General features: G+C 39.1%; 2 protein-coding genes across 3 annotated transcripts in view; one reads left to right on the forward strand and one right to left on the reverse strand.

Moving 5' to 3' along the window:
• SLIRP (SRA stem-loop interacting RNA binding protein) overlaps window positions 1-1,381 on the forward strand; it is a 4,403-nt gene extending 3,022 nt beyond the window's left edge. For both annotated transcript variants that reach the window (XM_017831516.1, XM_017831515.1), the window contains one exon: window positions 1,257-1,381. In XM_017831516.1, the coding sequence (XP_017687005.1) occupies window positions 1,257-1,316 (60 nt within the window). In that variant the 3' untranslated portion in view covers window positions 1,317-1,381. The remainder of the gene's footprint in view (window positions 1-1,256) is intronic.
• SNW1 (SNW domain containing 1) lies at window positions 1,314-18,579 on the reverse strand. The gene is made up of 14 exons (XM_017831513.1): window positions 18,465-18,579; window positions 17,320-17,473; window positions 14,914-15,075; window positions 9,738-9,833; window positions 9,542-9,648; window positions 8,604-8,708; window positions 8,435-8,504; window positions 7,604-7,669; window positions 6,215-6,331; window positions 5,720-5,861; window positions 4,232-4,328; window positions 3,299-3,416; window positions 2,156-2,319; window positions 1,314-2,079 (listed from the first exon to the last, which is right to left on the reverse strand). Exons 1-14 carry the CDS (start codon window positions 18,530-18,532, stop codon window positions 1,875-1,877), a joined length of 1,671 nt encoding a protein of 556 aa, XP_017687002.1. The 5' UTR covers window positions 18,533-18,579; the 3' UTR covers window positions 1,314-1,874.
• Window positions 18,580-18,924: the final 345 nt, after the last annotated feature.

The following is an 18,924-nucleotide window of genomic DNA, read 5'->3' on the forward strand; positions in this document are numbered from 1 at the left end:
GTCAGTGCATGGTATTGAGACAGTGTGCATGGTCTAGTGCAAGTGTGTGTCATTGACTGGTCACTTAGAGCCAGACAGCTGTATCCTCTATTTTCACTGCAGCAAAGAAATGGAGCAAAGAAACGGCCATCCCACTGCTTTGCAAATATTTAGTATGCAGTGGTGGTGACAGATAAGGAAAAAAAAACAGTGAGTCAATGGCTGCCCAAAGCCAGTGATTTATTATCAGGTCTCATGTCAAAATCATTAGAAACTTGCATCTAGTGTGTTCCCTAAATTGGGGATTTTCTTACAGACTTATATGTGCTTCAGCTGATCTCGCTACTCAGACCTAGTAGTGCAGAGTGAAGCCATGAGCAACAAGCAGGCCAGACACGATCAATTCATGCCTTTGAATAATTAATAGGAATTCTTCAATATCCTTTTGACAACTAGTTGCTCTGTCTTGAGACTATGAATGCTAGGAGATGGTAAGAGTAAAATGAATTGGCAAGAGATTTCAGAGATGTAGTATGCTGATTGTGAGGAAGTGTTTTGCTTGACATGGTTCATACTACTGCAGTGGTCTTCATTGGTTGTGGTTACCTATTCCCAAGAAGAACTGACCTGTGAGTTACAACTGTGGTACAAAAATGGAAGCAGAAATTAAAGACTCCTTAAACTCTGACAAGACAGGCAGTAGTCTGATCTCACATAAATTGTGCTGAACTAGGGTGTTATCTGTATGCAATTACCAAAATAAGTACTAGAAACAGTATAGGTGAGTAGTGTCTATATCCTGTAAACTATTTTGCTGCTTTTTTATTCTTGAAGCTGTAAAATAGCCACATTCTTTAACTGCCTAGGCTTCAAGGCCTATACTCTCACAAGAGGTGCAAGAGCTAAAAGGCTTCTTTCTGGTGAAATAAAAAGCATAAGGCAGAGAGCAGTTAGCTTCATTTCTTAAAAAATGCAAGCTTCTCTAGAATACATGAGCACTTCTCCCACTTCATTCTAGGCCAGGTTTAGACAGTTACTTTCCGTTAGTTCCACTTGAAAGCACAAGCTTTAAAGATGCATTTTGCTGATAGAATCAGCAATTGCTGTGCAATACATATTCAACTTTGCTGTCAGGAAAGCCTTATCCTGGGGCTCATGGAACTGAACCAGTTATAAACATATTTTTCTGCTTTCCATATCAGTGTTCTGGATGATCGGAAACGAAAAATACTGAACCTTCTTGACTAGCTAATCTGAATAATTTCCATTGTTTTCAGCTCACTCTCAAACAGCAGACCCGCAGAAGACGCAGTCAAAGAAGGAATCCAAGGGAGTGAGTGGTGGAAGGAGGCTTTATTTCACTAAATGTAAAGAAACTAAAATAAAGATTACTGAGAAACTATGAATGAGTACTTTTTTTAAAACAGAATCCAGCTGTTTCCCCTCCCTTGTTCAGATAAATGGTATAGCCACACTAAAGAAACACTGAATCATAAACACCCCAGCATCTGTTACAGCATAAGACAGTAATTATATACAGCAGGAAAGCTTTTAACAGATTAAGTCAAAGCTTGAACTACCTACAAAAACTAAAGCCGTAGGAAGGAGTCTACATTCTTACCCTGAGATGCTGGGCAAGGGAGAATCAGCAGAGTCAGAGAACTTGCTAAGAATAACTAATTCCCTTATGAAATGTTTCAAAGTGGTCTCTACTCCTCCTCTCTCCAGGGGCAGCTGTCCTATGTAGAAGAATGGGTGTGTGTACAGATCTGCACAAGAGTTGTGAACAGCTATGTTACAATGCAATCCACCTATATGTGTCTGATATTAAAAATTCTTTTGCATGAAGTCCAAGCTTTAAGTCCGTTTCCCAACCTCTCCAGGAGCAGAGGCATTTAGTCCTTCCTCCTCTTTTTGCTCTCATGCTCATGTTCTTTGGGGCGGCTGCTATCTGAGGGCCGCTTAGAACCACCGTGTTGCTTAGCTTCTTCCAGAAACTTGTCCAAACCAAATGGATCCTCCTCAAATTGAACTGGTCCATCTCTGCCCCTCCCTCTGGTGTTACGATCCGAGTTAGAAAATTCTTTGTCAGGAACAAACCTGCAGGAGAAGGTGATACTCAGCTGAACAACTTCAGAGTAGTAATTAAGAATATTTCTTAACTTTGTTTTCTTACCTGTTGGTCTTGATTCGAGCTTCTAGATCATCACCATACATGTCCTTATCCACATTTTTACTTGGCCTGTAGATGTTTTGGGCCATATCTTTGCCACTTCTCCAAGGCTGGTCGTAAACATTATAAATTTCATCCTCTCCTCCAGCAAAGCCACTGTCCATACCCTGTGAAGAACAGCAGAACACCACAAATGAGACTGCAAAACTTCAGCTAACTTATTTTAACGTCAGAATACACTGATGGTGTTACTCAGATACACAAAAATGGTATTGTGTGATTTACTATTGATTTCAAATTATTCCGAGCAGTTAATCAGGATATGACTGGGTTTGGGATGAAGTCCAGAGTACGTAACATTACAAGCCTCAGTCCTCTTCCAAAGAGCAACAGGAAGGATTATAGCCATCCATATTTCAAAATAATGGATCATTTCAGTCTACCCTACAAGTACAGCTGTCTACTAGCTAAGTAGCTATGTGTAGCTAATGTGTATTATTCAGAATTTCTGGAAAACGCAATTTAAGCTGACTGATCCAAATCACACAGAGACGTAGAAGTGCCTGCTTGTTCGTTTTTAATTCATCAGCTTTCCCTTCTGCCTGCAAATCTTTCATTGGAGACATGAAAAAGAATGATTGACAAACTGCAAGTCTATTCAGGAACTTTCTGAAGCCTAATCTACTTTTTCATCTCTGAATAGTATAAAGTTCAGGGAAAAGAAATATCACTATTAACTATTTATATCTTGCAAAGCATTATTAACATAAGCAATAATGGGAATAGAAAGTATTTACTTGCTCCTCTCTGAAAGCAGATTTCCCTATTCAGTCAGTACATTTGTACAAGAGAAGAAAATGAGGTCACTGCAGCTTGAAGGCAAAAATAATTTCTTTCTCCCCACTCCCCAGTGAGAAAAATAACAACACTTTAATCCAGTTATACATTCAGAATATTACATTTTTTTTGCTAAGGCTATGGATAAAGGAAATTAATAATTTCCTAACCAGTTCTGTAGAGACTTCTTTCAGAGTGTATCCACACCAACCATAAAAACAGGCTCACTTTAGTATTCTACCCATACCCACTAAGGAAGGATGAGCATGTTCTCATAGAAAGCTACAGAGCTGTGAAAAGGTATTTTACCTTGCTCTGGTTGAACAGCCTCTGGTCATATTGGATTTCATTGGATGGCCTGGGGTTGGGTACGCCTAGGGCAATAACTTCACTGATATCTCTGTTCTCATTTCTCTGCAGCTTTGACCTGAATTAAAAATTTAAAGTTTTATTAGGTCAGTAAACCATACTTGTTGACATGCTCAATTGCAACCTGATCCTGTATTAGTTGCTAACCATTTGGCTCAGGAGCCGGACTTTGACTGTTGCCCTTCCTTACAAGGTAACATTTAAAATTTGTCTCCTGGCAAAGGAAACATTTGGAAAAGTTATGTTCAGCTGGGCATGACATTTAAATTTGCTTTCCACTATCTTCAATTTACATCAAGCTGACTTCGTCTAAAATGTCATATTTGTTTTTTGCAAGAACCAGTGTAGTAGTTATATTCTGGGAAGGCCAAGCAATCCAATTTTAAGATATTAGAGATTTTAAGCCTCCAGAAACCATTTGTGCAGAAATCTCACTGGCTTCAGCAAACAAGATACTTCACCCTACATTCATAAATCTAAGCTTACTTTAAATTAATAGTTTCGAGAAACAAAGCCACCATTGATACTCTGGTCTCATCGAAGTTATAGGATCAAGGTTTCAACCTTTGCTGTCAACACTTTAATTAAATCTGAATATACTGAAGTTCTGCTAAAAAACCCACCCAAAACCAACACACCACTCCCCCCTTTCTCATTCATGTTGAAAATTCTACATTGAAGAGAGTATTGCAGTATTTTAAGAGAGTAATAACTTTCCATACAGTGAACAAACTGTGCTTCATAACAGTAAATATCTCCACAAGGTACAATTCAGGCACTTACACTGAGCAGAAGAAAGCCCAGTGTAATAGTCTCCCTAGTGGGAAAGCCAGTGCCAGTACAGGAATAAAGCAGCTTTTTCTTGTGACTCACCTTTTGTCAGGGGCTGCCCGGGAAAGATTTCTGTCATGCTGTCTCTCTTTGCGCCGGTCATGTCTGATTTCGTCTCTTTCTCTAGCTTCTCCATCCTCTGAACAAATGCAAGATTGCTCATTATAGACAAATATTTGAAGTTTGAATTAATTATGCCACAGACACTGGCACAGTAATTCTATTCAGTATTCTTTTACAGAAGAGTAGTGACACTTACCACTGTTTAAAATGTTACACTTTAAAGAAACTAAACACATGGAACACCACAGGTTCTTGTGCCACAAGCAATTGACTGTCCTTTACAAGAATCAAAGCAGACATATCCCAACATCTGTGTTTTCCCAACCTTTAGAAGCTTACAATACTTGTCTGTCTAAGAATTAATATCCTAAAACACTTACAGATCATTATATCATAATTTAAGTGTAAAAATATTGTTCAAACACACAGGGATTTAAGTGCTTTGAAGAACATTCCGTGATGCAGTATCAGAAAATCACTCAGGTTGGAAGGGAGTCTAGTTCACGACCTCCTGCTGAAAGCAGGATCAATGCTGAATTCAAACCAAGTTCTTCAGGGCTTTTCACACTCAAGTGGGGAAAACCTGCAAGGATAGAGACTGCCAGACTTCCTAGGCAACCTGTTCCACTGCTGCTTGTCCTCATGGTGAAAATTGTTCTCCTCTCATGTAGTTGGAACCTCTTGCTTCAACTCTTGATCACTGTCTCATTCTTCCACTGTGCAGCTCAGTGAAGACCTCTGATAATCTTGTAGAGATCACTGTGGTATGATCTTGTGGGAAAGCTCCCATTAGCTGGCCCCAAAGCCACATCTCCTGGCAGAACAAGCTTCATTCTCTCAGCATCTCCTGAATAGGCAGATACTCAAGCCCTCAGACTATTTGGATGGCCTTCCACTGAATTGTCCATATCCCTCCACCTTCTAGAGAGACCATAACTGCTAAGTTCATCATCTTGATCTTTGAAGTGTAATTTCAATCAAAGCATAACATTTATCACAATGGTTACAATTTAGTTAGGTTAGCAGGGTTTTTTTGGGCTTAGTGGCCAACAGAACTACAGTTCTGCAAGACTAGTTATAACAGTGCAGGAAACAGAATATTGCATTTACCACCTTTGAAAACTTAAAAGATGGTTTAGTTCTTCTAAACAAAGTTGCCCTTCACCTGCAACAAGCTTCTTCTAAAAAAATAATTAGTTTAGAACCGTCTAAGAAAGCCATCACTTGCACTGCTGCATTACTAACTCTGAAATTCTTAATTGTCCTAAACCTGTATACACCCAGGTTCAAACCTGGATTCCATCAAACCAGCCAGTCAATTAACCAATCGACTGAAGACATGAACAGATGTCATGCTTAGAAATTTCAGCTGGAATTTAGATACTATAAGTTCTCAGGTTATTGCTCCAAACCCACAATGCAGAGTGTTAAAAAAAGCCATAGCATCTTAATAACACAGAAATGTACCTTTTTCAACATGGGTTTTGATCCCTGCTCTTCTCTCCCTGGCTTTCTGAGCCATTTCTCGGAGCTTTTCCTCATGTTTCTCCTTTTCCTTCTGAGCCATCTTTCTCTCCACCTGGGCACGCATCTCTACTGCCTCACGAGCCTGCACAAATAAGACACGGTTAAAAAGACAGAAAGCCTAGCACACCTGGGAGACAAGCAGATCTTCTGTTATGGAGTTATCCAGTAAACAGGACAGAAGCCAAAAGAGGAAGCTTAAATCCGGACAGCCATAGCAGTTAGAGCTGAGAGAGAAGACACGTGACTTCCAATAACTTAACCCACACTGAGCCACTGATTCAGACACAGTGGGGATAAGACCTTTAGTCTTATGTTAACCAGGAAGCAGGACAAATCAAAAAGCTATAAACTATTCACAGTTGATTTTCCCAAGGAAATAAACATACAAAGAAGGTAAAACGATATGGAACAAAACAGTTTAAACAACCACCTGACCTTTCTGTCAGCAATGTAGAGCGCCTCAGCAAGCTTGGCAAAGTTTTCATTAATATGAACAGTCTGCAATCCTCTGCCATCCGCAGCCAGACGCTTATCTAGTGGAATGGTGTAACCCTACAGTGAACACAGAGAGGAAATTAATCACAGAAACATTATTTGTAATAACAAGTATTATTACATTTATGGTGTAAGAAAAGAAAAACACATACAAAACTCACAGGCCATCATTAATATGTCTCAATGGATCTCCTTTTTATATGTACTTCAAGTTCTTACCAGATAATACTAAACTTCACTCCAATTCCACATTCCCAAATCTGAATCAGTTTCCCTTCAAGTTTCATCTTTGGATAAAAGACAGTTTTTGATTGATAAAGTCCACTCTGTGTTAAGACCTAGAGATAATAGCTTTTCCAGTCTCTAAGCTGTTTTACCATTTTTTGCTTAAAAATCATTTTACCTAAACCGTTTTCATACCTCTTAAGAGGTTAGATGATTCAAAAAGAGAAGGTAAAGGGCAAGACTACAGCAAAAGTAAGACACACTAAATGCCGATTCTGCTTTCAGAAGCTGAAACCTAAAATTACTTATAAATGTTATTTTAAGATTCTTTAGCAAGCTCTACAAAATTTTTGCTTTGGTTTTACCATCTGTAACCTAAAATTTGATCTTATAATTAGCACCAGTCCCAGTTAGACAGCTGTGTTGGGGTAAGGAAAAAAAAAAAGTAACATCCAAACATGCAGCTTTTCCTTCCTCCACTTGAAGAGGCTGCCTCAGGACAACAGCTTGGTAAGTTTCAGAATGATTAGACCAGTTACTGCTGCAAATTAATAAATTAATTCTCCCCTCTCTCTGGGCATAAACTTAATGGCTTATAAAAATCAAAGGGACAAGACTTACCTACTCAAACAAGGAAGAAAAATAGCTAAGCTGACCAGTGATGAAAATTAATTAATGAAAGAATTCAGCAAAGAAACTTTCCAGAAATGTGGACTGCAGTATTAAAAAGAAACAGGCTTGGGTCTTTCATACCCTTCTCTTTTTCATTTTAGATGGCTTTACTTGTGAACTCCAGAGATTTTGGTTTCAGACTGCACTATTATGGGGATTTTAACTAATGCCATTTTTTCCTCTCAAAATTTATAATCTCTGCCAGGAACTAAAACATTTTCCCTCAGTTCTATACTCCTCTCAATTTGACAACCCTTCTATACCAAACAGAAAAAAAATGAGCTGTACGATCATGTGTTCTCCATGCTGGAAGCCAGCAGTTTACCTAACTCTAGAGGTTTAAAACCCAGTATTATTCAAGCGTAAATCATTCAATGAAGTTTCCCAGGAGGGTGCAACATTAGAAAAATAAAATTGCAAGAACATAATTACCTTTGCATTTTTCCAGTTTGAAATGCATGGAGGAATTTTCCACTCTTGCTGCTCTTTCACAGTCATCTGATTTAGGAGAAGAAGCAACATTATCTTCAGATTTATAGCAAAAGGAAATACTGTTTTCTTTCTCAAAGGCAACTTTAAAACTATCAAAATAAATTAGAGTAGAAAGTTCAGGACTCCACAAAAACCCAATTCCTCTTAAGCAGCAATGTCAGAATCAAGGAATAGTTTGGTTGGAAGACACCCTAAAGATCATCTAGTCCTAAGCCCCCTGCCATGGGAGTTTATTTCTGCACTGTACCTTTGCCAACACTGAATAAAGTCACGACAGCTCTTCTGCCATCTTCTTAAGCTTTCACCAAACAGGCCGTAACTCACAGCCAGCTTGTTACCATTTGCACATTTGGCAGCTGTTCAAGTTGTAGCAAACTGATGGACCACTCACGTTGCAGAAGGAGCTAATCCTTAATGACACACGTCAGTGTTATCACCATTAGTTTAACAGTGTTGTCTAAAAGCAAGGTAAGTGTACCAAGGCTAAAGCCTCAGTCCTCAGCCATGCCATGAACAAATTCAACAAGCAGCCCTGTATAAAATCTGAGACATCTACTTAAGCTTTGACAAGATACGTAAAACAGCTATGTAGAGAACTGCCCAAATGAAAAATTAAAACCTAACAAAAAGACTGCACCAGGCACGAAGTTTATCAATTAACATCACATTAAAAGACAAGTGAGGAGGAGGTGCACAAAAAGAACCAGATCAAAGCAGAACTTGTGAACCATCTAAGGATTCAAAACTGAGATCAGTTATGACATTTCATACCTTTCTACTAGGAGAATGCATTACAGGTGCTGGAGGAGAAGGTGGTCCTCGTGGAATCTTCTTGTTAATTCTGAACAATTAAGAAAACAGTTACAATTACAGTCAGCACGTTGCATGGAAATACACTTCAGAATCTTCTATTTGCTATGAATAAGTTTTGGATAGTTACTTGAATCTTGGAGGCTCCATAGGGTCCTTCTGCATTTCCACCATCCGAATAACTCTCTGTTTTGCTCCGGAGTTGAATGCAACGCCTTGCTGAGATGGTGTGTATCTGAATAAAACAAAGTGCTCAGTTCTCTGCACACAGCTAGATATTCCTTTCCCACCTCCATTGTTACTCAGTTCACTACTCTAGCTGCCTTTTCAGTTTATCCACACCAGTTTAAGATTTCTCCACTGTGAATATCAGCAGCAGGTAACTGCACAGATGATACTGGACTGAGTGCAGAGACTTAGTTACACCAGACAAGAAGGTAACTTCCCAGGGCTATATCTTCTGTTTCAATCTAGATTCTGAAGTAGAAGAAAAACTAGAACAGTACACACAGCCTGTCACAATATTCTCTACCTATGTATGTGAAGCTCTGGTAACTTCTTACTGGTTAGTAAGAATCTCTTTACATACTTCTTTTCAGGATTCACCTCAGGCCAAATGTAACCCTGCCATGAAATTTTTCTGTGTTTGAAAGAGAAACTCATCATAAATGAGTATCAGCTTCCTTGTAATTCTAATTCTTTCCAATTGCTCATTTTCTATGAAGGAAGAACTTTGTAATGTGACTTGTCTTGACTTGAAACTCACAGTAAATACTCTGTTTTCAGGCAGCATCATTAAAAGTGATCCCTGACAAATCTGTATTTTTTTGCTAAAACAATAACCCCTCCACAAAGTGCCACAGCTCATGACATGTTGAAAGACTTATTTCTACATGCTTCAAATTAGGTGATCATTAGTGGATTAATTAAAAATATATAAGCCAGTTTCATATTCCTTGCAGAAGAACAGAATTCAAGAGGAATTTCTGTTCTCAGAAATTCAAGGCATATGCCAATTTTAACAAATTTAATGTATCACATCTTCTTACAGACACCAGCACTACATACCGAATGTACTGTGCAGGAGCCAGTTTGTCAGCAGCTCGAACTGGCATGGCTGCTGCAACTTTTTGGGAGACTGATTTCTCCAGGGCTGCTCTTGTCTTCTCTGTTATCTGAAGAAAAAATACCACACTGTGCATCTCATTGTATATGCAAGACAAAGCATACCACTGATAACTACGAACATCAGTGCATACAATACCTCTCTAATTGCCTCCTCATCTGGTCTTTGCAGTTCAGGATCATCCACATTCATGACCTCTTTTGGCACAAGATCTGTGTATTTGCTGTAAATAACCTGGAAGACATTAGATTTTAGTAGTGCTGGTGAACGGAATGCACGTACATATATCAAAGGAAATGTTTCAGGCTTAGACTTTACTTTAGGTATTAATTAAAATTCATATAGAACTATAAATGCATTACAGTCACATTATTCAATTACTCCCATAGAACAAGAATATACTCTGGATCCCATTTTACAGACAGAGTAATTGAAGAAAAGAAGCAATTTGATTAAATATAATTATATACATTACTCTCAGAACTGTCATTAGAGACCATTTTCCTGCTTCCCATTCCTACTAGTTTCCTTTTTTAAGATCCCCAAGACAGACAAAACCCCCAAGAATCAAGAATCTAAGTATTTTCCATCATCTGGATTTTTAAATTTCATTACACTTACTATTTTCTTGAAAAAACAAATACTTGAGAAATCTGTTCTTGACACTTTCCCTTATGTAGGTACTTGAGTCTTCACATAACATGCAGTTAGCTTTTAGTAGCTTTAAGTTCCAATTTTATATATAAGGAAAGAACATTACTAGATGGCTACAGGGAAAAATTTATTGAATTCCATTAATGCTTCACAAGTATCCAGCAAAACAGGAAGTTTTAGTTCAAAGGGTTAAAAGTCCTTAGAACTATTATATCAAGTTCATTATACAGTGCATGTCCAACTTAAAACTGACCTTTAGCCTCAGCATTAATTAGTCACACAAGAGCCATTTTCTGCTTCTCAGCCTTCACTCTTAAAATTTTAATCCTTTGAATTAGTATCAATAATATTCTAGCTTCTCAGATGCTGAATGAAGGACATCTGAAAAGCAGCGTTCCTCTAAGGTAATTAACTCTAAGTCCAAGTGTTTTGCTGCATGAAGAACAAAGTATTCTGAAAGGGCTTTAGAGCACCCCAGAAGACAAAAAAAGAAAATAAAAAAATAGGTCCAAGAGGTGCTCTAAAAACTACTGTACACAGAGGTACAAATGAGCTACATGAACTATCTAAACTCTGAAGTATTGCATGCAAAAATAGCAAGCTGATTATGGAAGAAATCTGTGATATAGATTAAATTAGCCTGAAAATACAAATATTTCTGTCGCCATCAAAAACTTGATACACTTGCATGTTTTAATTTTAGTCCTTTTTGTGAGGTGATATAGAGAGGCAGATGAAGAAGTTACACTTCTTTTTGTTGTTTCTTTTCTAGACATTTATTTTATTAGTAATGTTGAAACATTTTATTAATCTAAGATAAAAAGAAGACTCAGATTGTTTGATATTGTACTATGCCCCTCCACTACTGTATCTCATGGCAGGACTTCGACATCAATCACATTCAGAGTTTCACAAGACACTTGATAGATGCAGTGTCTTGACAGAAATTTCTTAATTTGCTACACATAAATTCCTCTCCTCGACATATTTTGTTCTGTATACCCCAACCAGCCCTGTACAGGGCTCATCAATCCTACGTGTAAATCAAGAATCTACTATCAAGCAATGCAGAATGAATTTTTTCCTTGTCAAAAAAGGTTTCTCCATATGAAGCATGTAACATTTTAGAGATCATTAAAACTGCCTGGTTGTAAGCCTGGTGCACACACCAGAGAAAAAATTGGTGATAAACTCTCAAAGCTCTACTACAAAGGAAAATACATCACAAGTAAAGAACACCTTTGATTATTTTAGTTATATTCATGTTCCCTTGATCTGTCCCATCTGAAGGAACAGGAGTTCCTTCAACAATGGAACTACTCTCATGTAAATGTTTCAATTGAATTGTCAACCTTGAGAAAAAAGCTGTAGGTAAGTTTTGTGATTCTTTTTTTTCACCTTTAACATCTAAGCCACAGCCTAGGGCCACCAAGAACAAATCCAACTCCTGCACGAAAAGTTATCCTTGGCAGAAAAAAGTAATGGACCTAATAGTTCCATTCTTTGATTTCACTCTCTCTTCTGTCTTCATAAAAACACAGGATGCAATTACATGTCCTTATTTTCCTAATAAGGGGACAGCATCAGTCTCACCAAAATGTATCAATATTGATAGGTTATTTCACACTGGCTTTCAGTAATGTGAGTACAGAAAGAACTGGAAGAATTTACAGCAGCACAAGCACCAACCACACAGCTAGTGCTGGAAATCTTTCATCCCAACAACCAGACAGAACTTCATCCTCAGATCCGTAAGGTCATGCATCCAGGTCTGCCAACATTATCCAGCATTTCATGTCTAGCAGACTTTCTGCAGCCCCAAACAGACTTGTCAGACTATCACATTTATGTCAGTGTTTTTCAAGGAACATTCTCTGAAGCAACTGTTTTTTAAATATGTAAGGGAACAGATGCAAGAGAGATGAAATCACTGCAATAGTAGAAACTGCTGACAAGTTATCTAGAGATAGGGGCTGGATGATGGAATGGATGCCTCTACAAGAAGGCAGAATACTAAATTCAACTTCAAAAAAACCCATAAAATGTAGCAAAAGTAAAATTTGCTTCTTAACTCAGACCAAACAAGTAGCTCATAGAATAGGTTCAGAAACTCCATCTCATTTCTGGCAGACTGCTAAGTATGTATTTCTTTTAGCTCTAAGTATTAAGATTGAAGAAATATTTGAATTATAGCTGCAGTCCTCTGAAAAATGGAACTTCTGTACCTAATCCTACTGATTAGATATCTGATTAGATATCTGTACTATCAGAAGTTCTTAGAGAAAATATTCCACATTATTCAACTCAACACAGATCACTGAAGAACTGCTCCCTATGACATCTCTGCCAGTACTTTCTCCTGCAAAACAAATCAAGCAATAGTAGTTCTGCTGCTTCCAGTGAAATTGTTTCAAATATTTGTTGGAGCCCAGAAAGTCAACTGTATCCTGGGCTGCATCAAAAGCAGTGTGGGCAGCAGGTCGAGGGAGGTGATTCTGCCCCTCTACTTCGCTCTGGTGAGCCTGCGTGGCTGGAGAGACTTTTTACAAGGGCATGTAGCGAGAGGACAAGGGGGAATGCCTTTAAGCTGAAGGAGAGTAGTTTAGATTAGATATTAGGAAGAAATTAGTTATGGTGAGGGTGGTGAGGCATTGGTGAGGTTGCCCAGAGAAGCTGTGGATACCCCATCCCTGGAAGTGTTAAAGGCCAGAAGAGATGAGGCTCTGAGCAACCCGGTCTAGCAGAAGGTGTCCCAGCCCAAACCATTCTATGAATCTACAATCTAGTTTTCCCTCAGTTTTACTCCCCCTTGAATCACAATACTTAATCTTTACTCTCAGGATTTACATCCAGACAGATACAATGAGGATCAAGCTGACCCAGAAGGCTTAGGTTAGGGAACCCTAATTCTACAGTTCTACAAAGCCTGGTTTTGGAAAAGCCCCACATCCCTTCCATTTTGGTAAGTATTGCTACAAAATGATAATACAGATATCTTTGTTACAAATGCCATATGGAAAGTTCATGAATGCCAGTACAGATCTTCATGAATCAAACAGGACAAATGTTAACAGCTTAAATTTAACTCTATCTGTTCTAAGTATTTTCCCAACTTTGAACCAAACAAGGCACAGCAAAAGATTATAGTCACTTTTGCCTCAAGCCTACTATCATATCTAGTTATTTTTCAAAAATACTTAGATTCCAGTCTGAACAGTTCTGTTACATGCAAATTAAAAATGATCCTACAAGTAAATAAAGATGCATTTGACAAGTTGTAAAAAATTAGAGCTTAACCTCGCTAATTTTTTTTCTTATTTTTTGACCTGCAGCTTCACTAAAAGTGGTATGATTATTATTTCTCGTCTACTTATCTGTTTCAAATTATTTTAATGCTTTGGAAAAAGTAACATTTCTATTTAGTATGAAGTATCACATATTTAGTCACAAAATTCTTCAAATATAATTAATCTTTTAGCACCTTCCTCTTGACAGATAATTCCAGACATTAGATAAAGTCTGATGGAACTCCAGTAAAAGTTCCCTCAAAAAAATATTGCCACTGCTGTTGTTTGTTTAGTCTGACTACCTTCTTCCACATGACAGCATGGAGTCCAATTTGCACTCATCTTTTTCAAAGGTACTGCAGTAACATATGAGGCACAGGATGAGGATAAACAAGATGAGACACTTTTTTGACACTCAACAGTGTCTGTTAAATATAAAATCTTACTGGCTATAGAATCAATTTAAAACAACAAAAATTTATCTGTTAAAAATAAATATTTTCCCTGATATACTTAGAATGTTGACTCTATTTTTTTGTTTGAGAGGTAAAGTTTATATTTTGGCTTTCTCCCTTCCTGAACTGCAGTAAGACATGGGGCATATTACATATCCATAAGCTTTGCAAGGCATCCTAAATTAAAGTGTGAGAAATCAAATTATTTTGGAAACAACTATTCATATCTATTAACTATAACACTCTTATTAGTTAACACTGTGCTTAGATTTTCTTTGGATTATCCTATTTTTTTATACTCTTCAAAGCAGACTTAGGAGTCCCAAGTACCCAGGCTCCTCAATACTAGTTAGGACCTCAAGTGTCAGGAAATTGATGTTGGTTCCCATTAGACTGAATGAGAATCTTGCCATCACCGATCTCAGCATAAAACTTTTGGAGTATCACCACTGGCAATACTTTCTGCAGCAATTAAAGAACAATAACAAAAAGGAGCACCAAACAACACTGAAAACAGCCAAAAGTGTCACATGTTAAATCAGTGAGACACAAGGTGCAGTGTTCCGAAAGCTGAACTATGTTTTCTGTCTGTTTTTTTGCCCTCTCTCTCTCTCCATGCTGAAATGAGGCTGCAGAGCTGTTTTCAGTTTCTTGCCTTCATTGGAAAGCTTGCTTATGAAAACTACTAAGCCATCAAGTAAGTTCTGTGTAGAGACTCTCACCATTTTTGCCTTATCTTTAAATTACACGACAGAGAAGAACATAATTTCTATCTGAAATTATTTCAGTTCTTTAAATTTAAGAGAAGAGGATGCAGTCCATTTGGCTAATGCCAGGCCAATGAGTTTAAGTACATGCAATGTGTACATACAACTTTTCCAAGTATACATGCCAGTTGAATATGTAAAGAAATATTACCTTGTCCTTCGATTGTCCTTGTCGAGCAATAGCATCATATTTTATTTTTCCTTCTGCATCCACCTGAACAGCCAAAGCATTGGACATTTTCTTCTTTCGGCCCATATCCAATGGATATTGAGCTACATGAATTTCTGGGAAAGCACCCCCATCTCCAAAATCCTACAGAAAAGAAAAAAGTAGTGAATGCCCAAGAGACAAAAAAAAAAAGGTATAATATTTGCATGGATGGGAAATGTACAGGCAATACTGTGCTACAGACAATAAAAAACTATGTATTTAACTCACATTAATAATTGAGTTATTAATTAGAACTTCAAAAATTTACCTTCTGCAGTAAAGCAACTGTGGATACTAAAATTACAAGAGCAGCATTTTTGATGAAGATTTCTGCTGGTTATTTGTTGCTTGTCACACCATAATAAAGTGAACAAGTTAAAAAGGCATTGCATTCCTTTTGAAGCTTTACAATGGTACAAATGTCAAGCGTTTCCTTATTTTGACATGTAAATACACTGAAAACTGGACCAGCACCCAACAACCCAACACTCTTACACTTTACTTCCCCTCTCCTACAACATGTTGCTTTAAAAGCATTTAATAAACAGAAAACCAAAAGACCTCTTAAGACAGACCATCCTGGCTCAGTAACAACAAGGTTGCACACAATATTGGTACTATTCATAAAACAACTTCAAGCTACAGTTTCAAGTGTAATTCTTTGGAGGAAGCATTTGTTTAAAGCAGCATGAGCATCTCCCCCTTCCTCTGTTGCAATGGCACTGCTTATGTGGAGTGTGGTAACAAAACAGATCAAAGAAGAAGAATGTGTGTCTTGGGCAGATTGATCTCCCTCCATGCTCACCTCACAACCAAGGAGTTACCACCACCGGGACAAAGAGTGGACTGAGGCTGGAAATGACTGAACAGAACACTTCCAAACTGGGACAACATGCTTCTGCCATCTACAAATGCTCCTTGAAACACAGTTTCAGTTATTTAAAGTTTTCCACTGATGCCCCACATTCAACGACTAGTTGTTAAAGTACTGGCCAGAACAAGTGTCAGTCACGCCTCCATTTTTGGTGGGTTTTTTTGCATAATTCTTGATGTATTGAGAACAGGTTTTGTTTTTTCCAACACTAGCCTTCCAGGATCACTGGACAAAGGTTATGCTTTGAATCCATTTATTGCTCTTGAATTTGCATTTGTTTATGAAGTACAAAAGGAGCCCTTAACAGTCTTTCTGGGATGTGTATCAATTTGCGGCCCAGTGATGATAGAAACTCCTTGTAAACCTTCATCACCTGACTTCTTAAAAAATTCTTTTACTAACATTTAGAAAGAATAAGCACTAAAATATTAACTTTGGTAATCAACAGTGTAAGAAGGGAACCCTACATTGGGTATAATCTTTAACATCATAACACTTGACTAAATGCATAATCCACATAAGAATGTTTTCTTTCAGAGAACCACTGGAACTACTATTTGAAATAGATGGATCACCATGGAACAATGTTGGATCCATCTTTACAAAAATGGGACTCAAACATAAACAAGGGTAAAGCTGCTACAAGCTCATGAAATGATGGTATTTGGGAACAATGTAGGATCATACATGAAATACTTTAATAAAACCTTAACAGTGTGCCTGGTCCCAAGAGCACTGGCCTGTGACTCATCAGAGCAGGTCTCAGATATTACTCTCAAGAATCATTTCAAAGAGTGCAAGGTTTTTCTGGCTCACAGCGAGAGACTATACTAAACTGGTTTTGTAATCAGAACTATACATCTGTATTTTCCCTTCTACCTTTTAACAGTTCCAGTTGAATTTACATTGAACTGGCACAGATTACAGCTAATGACACACAACTGTCCAAAACCCTTTTATCAATAACATACTTAAACAACACGTATCTGACTAATTTTCAAGTTTCCTTCCAACTGTAACAATTTTGGTCCCCAACAGCAGCTCTCTTTTTGAACAGAACAGATAAGAGTGTGATATACATGTATTCACTTATTTCAGCTATAATGTGGAACATGTATTTAATAAACAGTGACAAAGGAACAACACAGATGTCCTTCTCAGAGGACCTGTGCATTCACAGATTGAAAACAAAAAAGAGCACAGACCTATTTCCTTATTACAGTGCAACCATCTCTGAAGGGAAGAATCCTTAGAACATCCTGGTTACCATCACGTTTTAAGTAACCTGATGAATTAGAACCTCCCCAACACAAGAATATATTAAGCAGTCTTGAAAACGCTGCACATAATAACAGTTTGCAGAATTCTGTGCTCAGAGTTTATTTCTAGTCCAGAAAATATACTTTTATATTTTAATATATACTTTTATACTTTAATATACACATAACTGCAGTATGAATTTAAACATTTACCTCTAGCACTCGTGGTATCCATCCTTTCCGGTACCCGTACGGGGGAGGTTCCCTTCGGGATGAGACCAGAGCAGTCTGCCTGGATCTTTGAGCTCTAGCTCTTTCTTCTAGTTCTAGCTGGTCTTGGGACAGCTGGGTTGGAGCTGGCAAAAAACTGCATGTCCACAGATAGATGCCAAAAGAGAAGGAGATACAAAGTTAATTCTGATAACTTCATTCGGTGACACTCAACTATGCTTGAACCAACTTCTTTTTAAGTCGTGACTTTCTCTACAATCACTCTCTTAACAAATAATTTATGGAACTTGAGCATTACACTTCTAAACCTGGGAGCAGTAACTTCTGAAATTACAGGGGCAAAAGCGACGTGTGCTTTCCCAGGATTCTGAAAGATTGCTATAACAACGAATGCTAAATTAATCCACGTTCACACTGTTTGAACAGGAGTGTGACTATGCCTGTTCTCCAATAGGAATGACACATACCACCGTGTGCTCTTTCCACCCTACGGAGAAGAAAAAAAAATACGTCCCTAAACCCAAGGACTCTCTCTTTTCTCAAAGCAAACATCCTCAGAAAAATCTGTCAACAACCGCCCCCTCAGCGCCTGACATCTCCCGGTCAAACACAACAAGTCGGACCCCAATTGCTTGACTTCCTGTTTTTCAGCTCCTCTGGTCTACGGAACCCTTCTGCGCATTTACTAAGGAAGCGCCCAGACAAACTCGGCATTCCGGGGCAGCCACTGGAGCTGCACTCCCGAGCCCTGCGAGGGACACGGCAACTCTTAACAAAGACCGCTCGCCCTCTGAGTCCGTGAGGGAACCTGAACAAAACCTCACGGACCCGACGGAGGCTGAGGGGCTCCTTCCTCCCGCAAGGAACACGCGAAGGAGGCAGAGCCCTCAAGTAACGGCACTACCGAACACCCGCTCCCACCGGGGCAGGGCGAGGCGGCTCTCCCAGGCCCTCCCCGCGGCCCCGGCCCGGCCGGTGGGCCCACTGCCCAGGAGAGGCCGCGGCCCCGCGGCGCGCCCCCCGAGCGCGGCCCCTCCCGCCGGCGGAGACCCGCAGCGCGGCGGGGTAGCCCCGGGCCGGGCGGGGGGCGCGACAACCTCAGGGCCCGGCCCGGCCCGCGGACCCACCTGGTGAGCGCCATCTTGGCCTCCGCCGAGCGCTCCGCACCCGGGCCAAAGGAGGGCCAGCTGCGCATGCGCCAGGCTCGCAGCGCGGCCCTGGGAGTTGTGGGATTGTGACGTCACTCACAGCGCGGCGGTGCACGGGCGGGCGGGCCGCAAGGAATCCTGGGAGGTGTAGTTTTACAAGACCCCCGTTTATTCCTTTCAGCGGTCCCGATCAGCGCTCCTGTGCTACTCAGGCAGCATCCAGTAAATTCAGTAACTTCACAGTTCATCCAGATGAAGGTGTCCAAGAGAAAAGCAGGAAATACAGAGCAAACGGATTGAAATAAAATTTCTTATTCTGATATCTGCTACTTGGAAATCATTGAATTGGGATATGGGACAGAAGGGAAGAAGAGAGATTGAAAGTGGAATAAAACATATTGATTTAAAATAAAAGCTTCTGCATTAAATACCAGGAGTT

The sequence above is a fragment of the Lepidothrix coronata genome, unplaced genomic scaffold (genome assembly GCF_001604755.1).
Source record: "Lepidothrix coronata isolate B3197 unplaced genomic scaffold, Lepidothrix_coronata-1.0 Scaffold192, whole genome shotgun sequence".
NCBI lineage: Eukaryota > Metazoa > Chordata > Aves > Passeriformes > Pipridae > Lepidothrix > Lepidothrix coronata.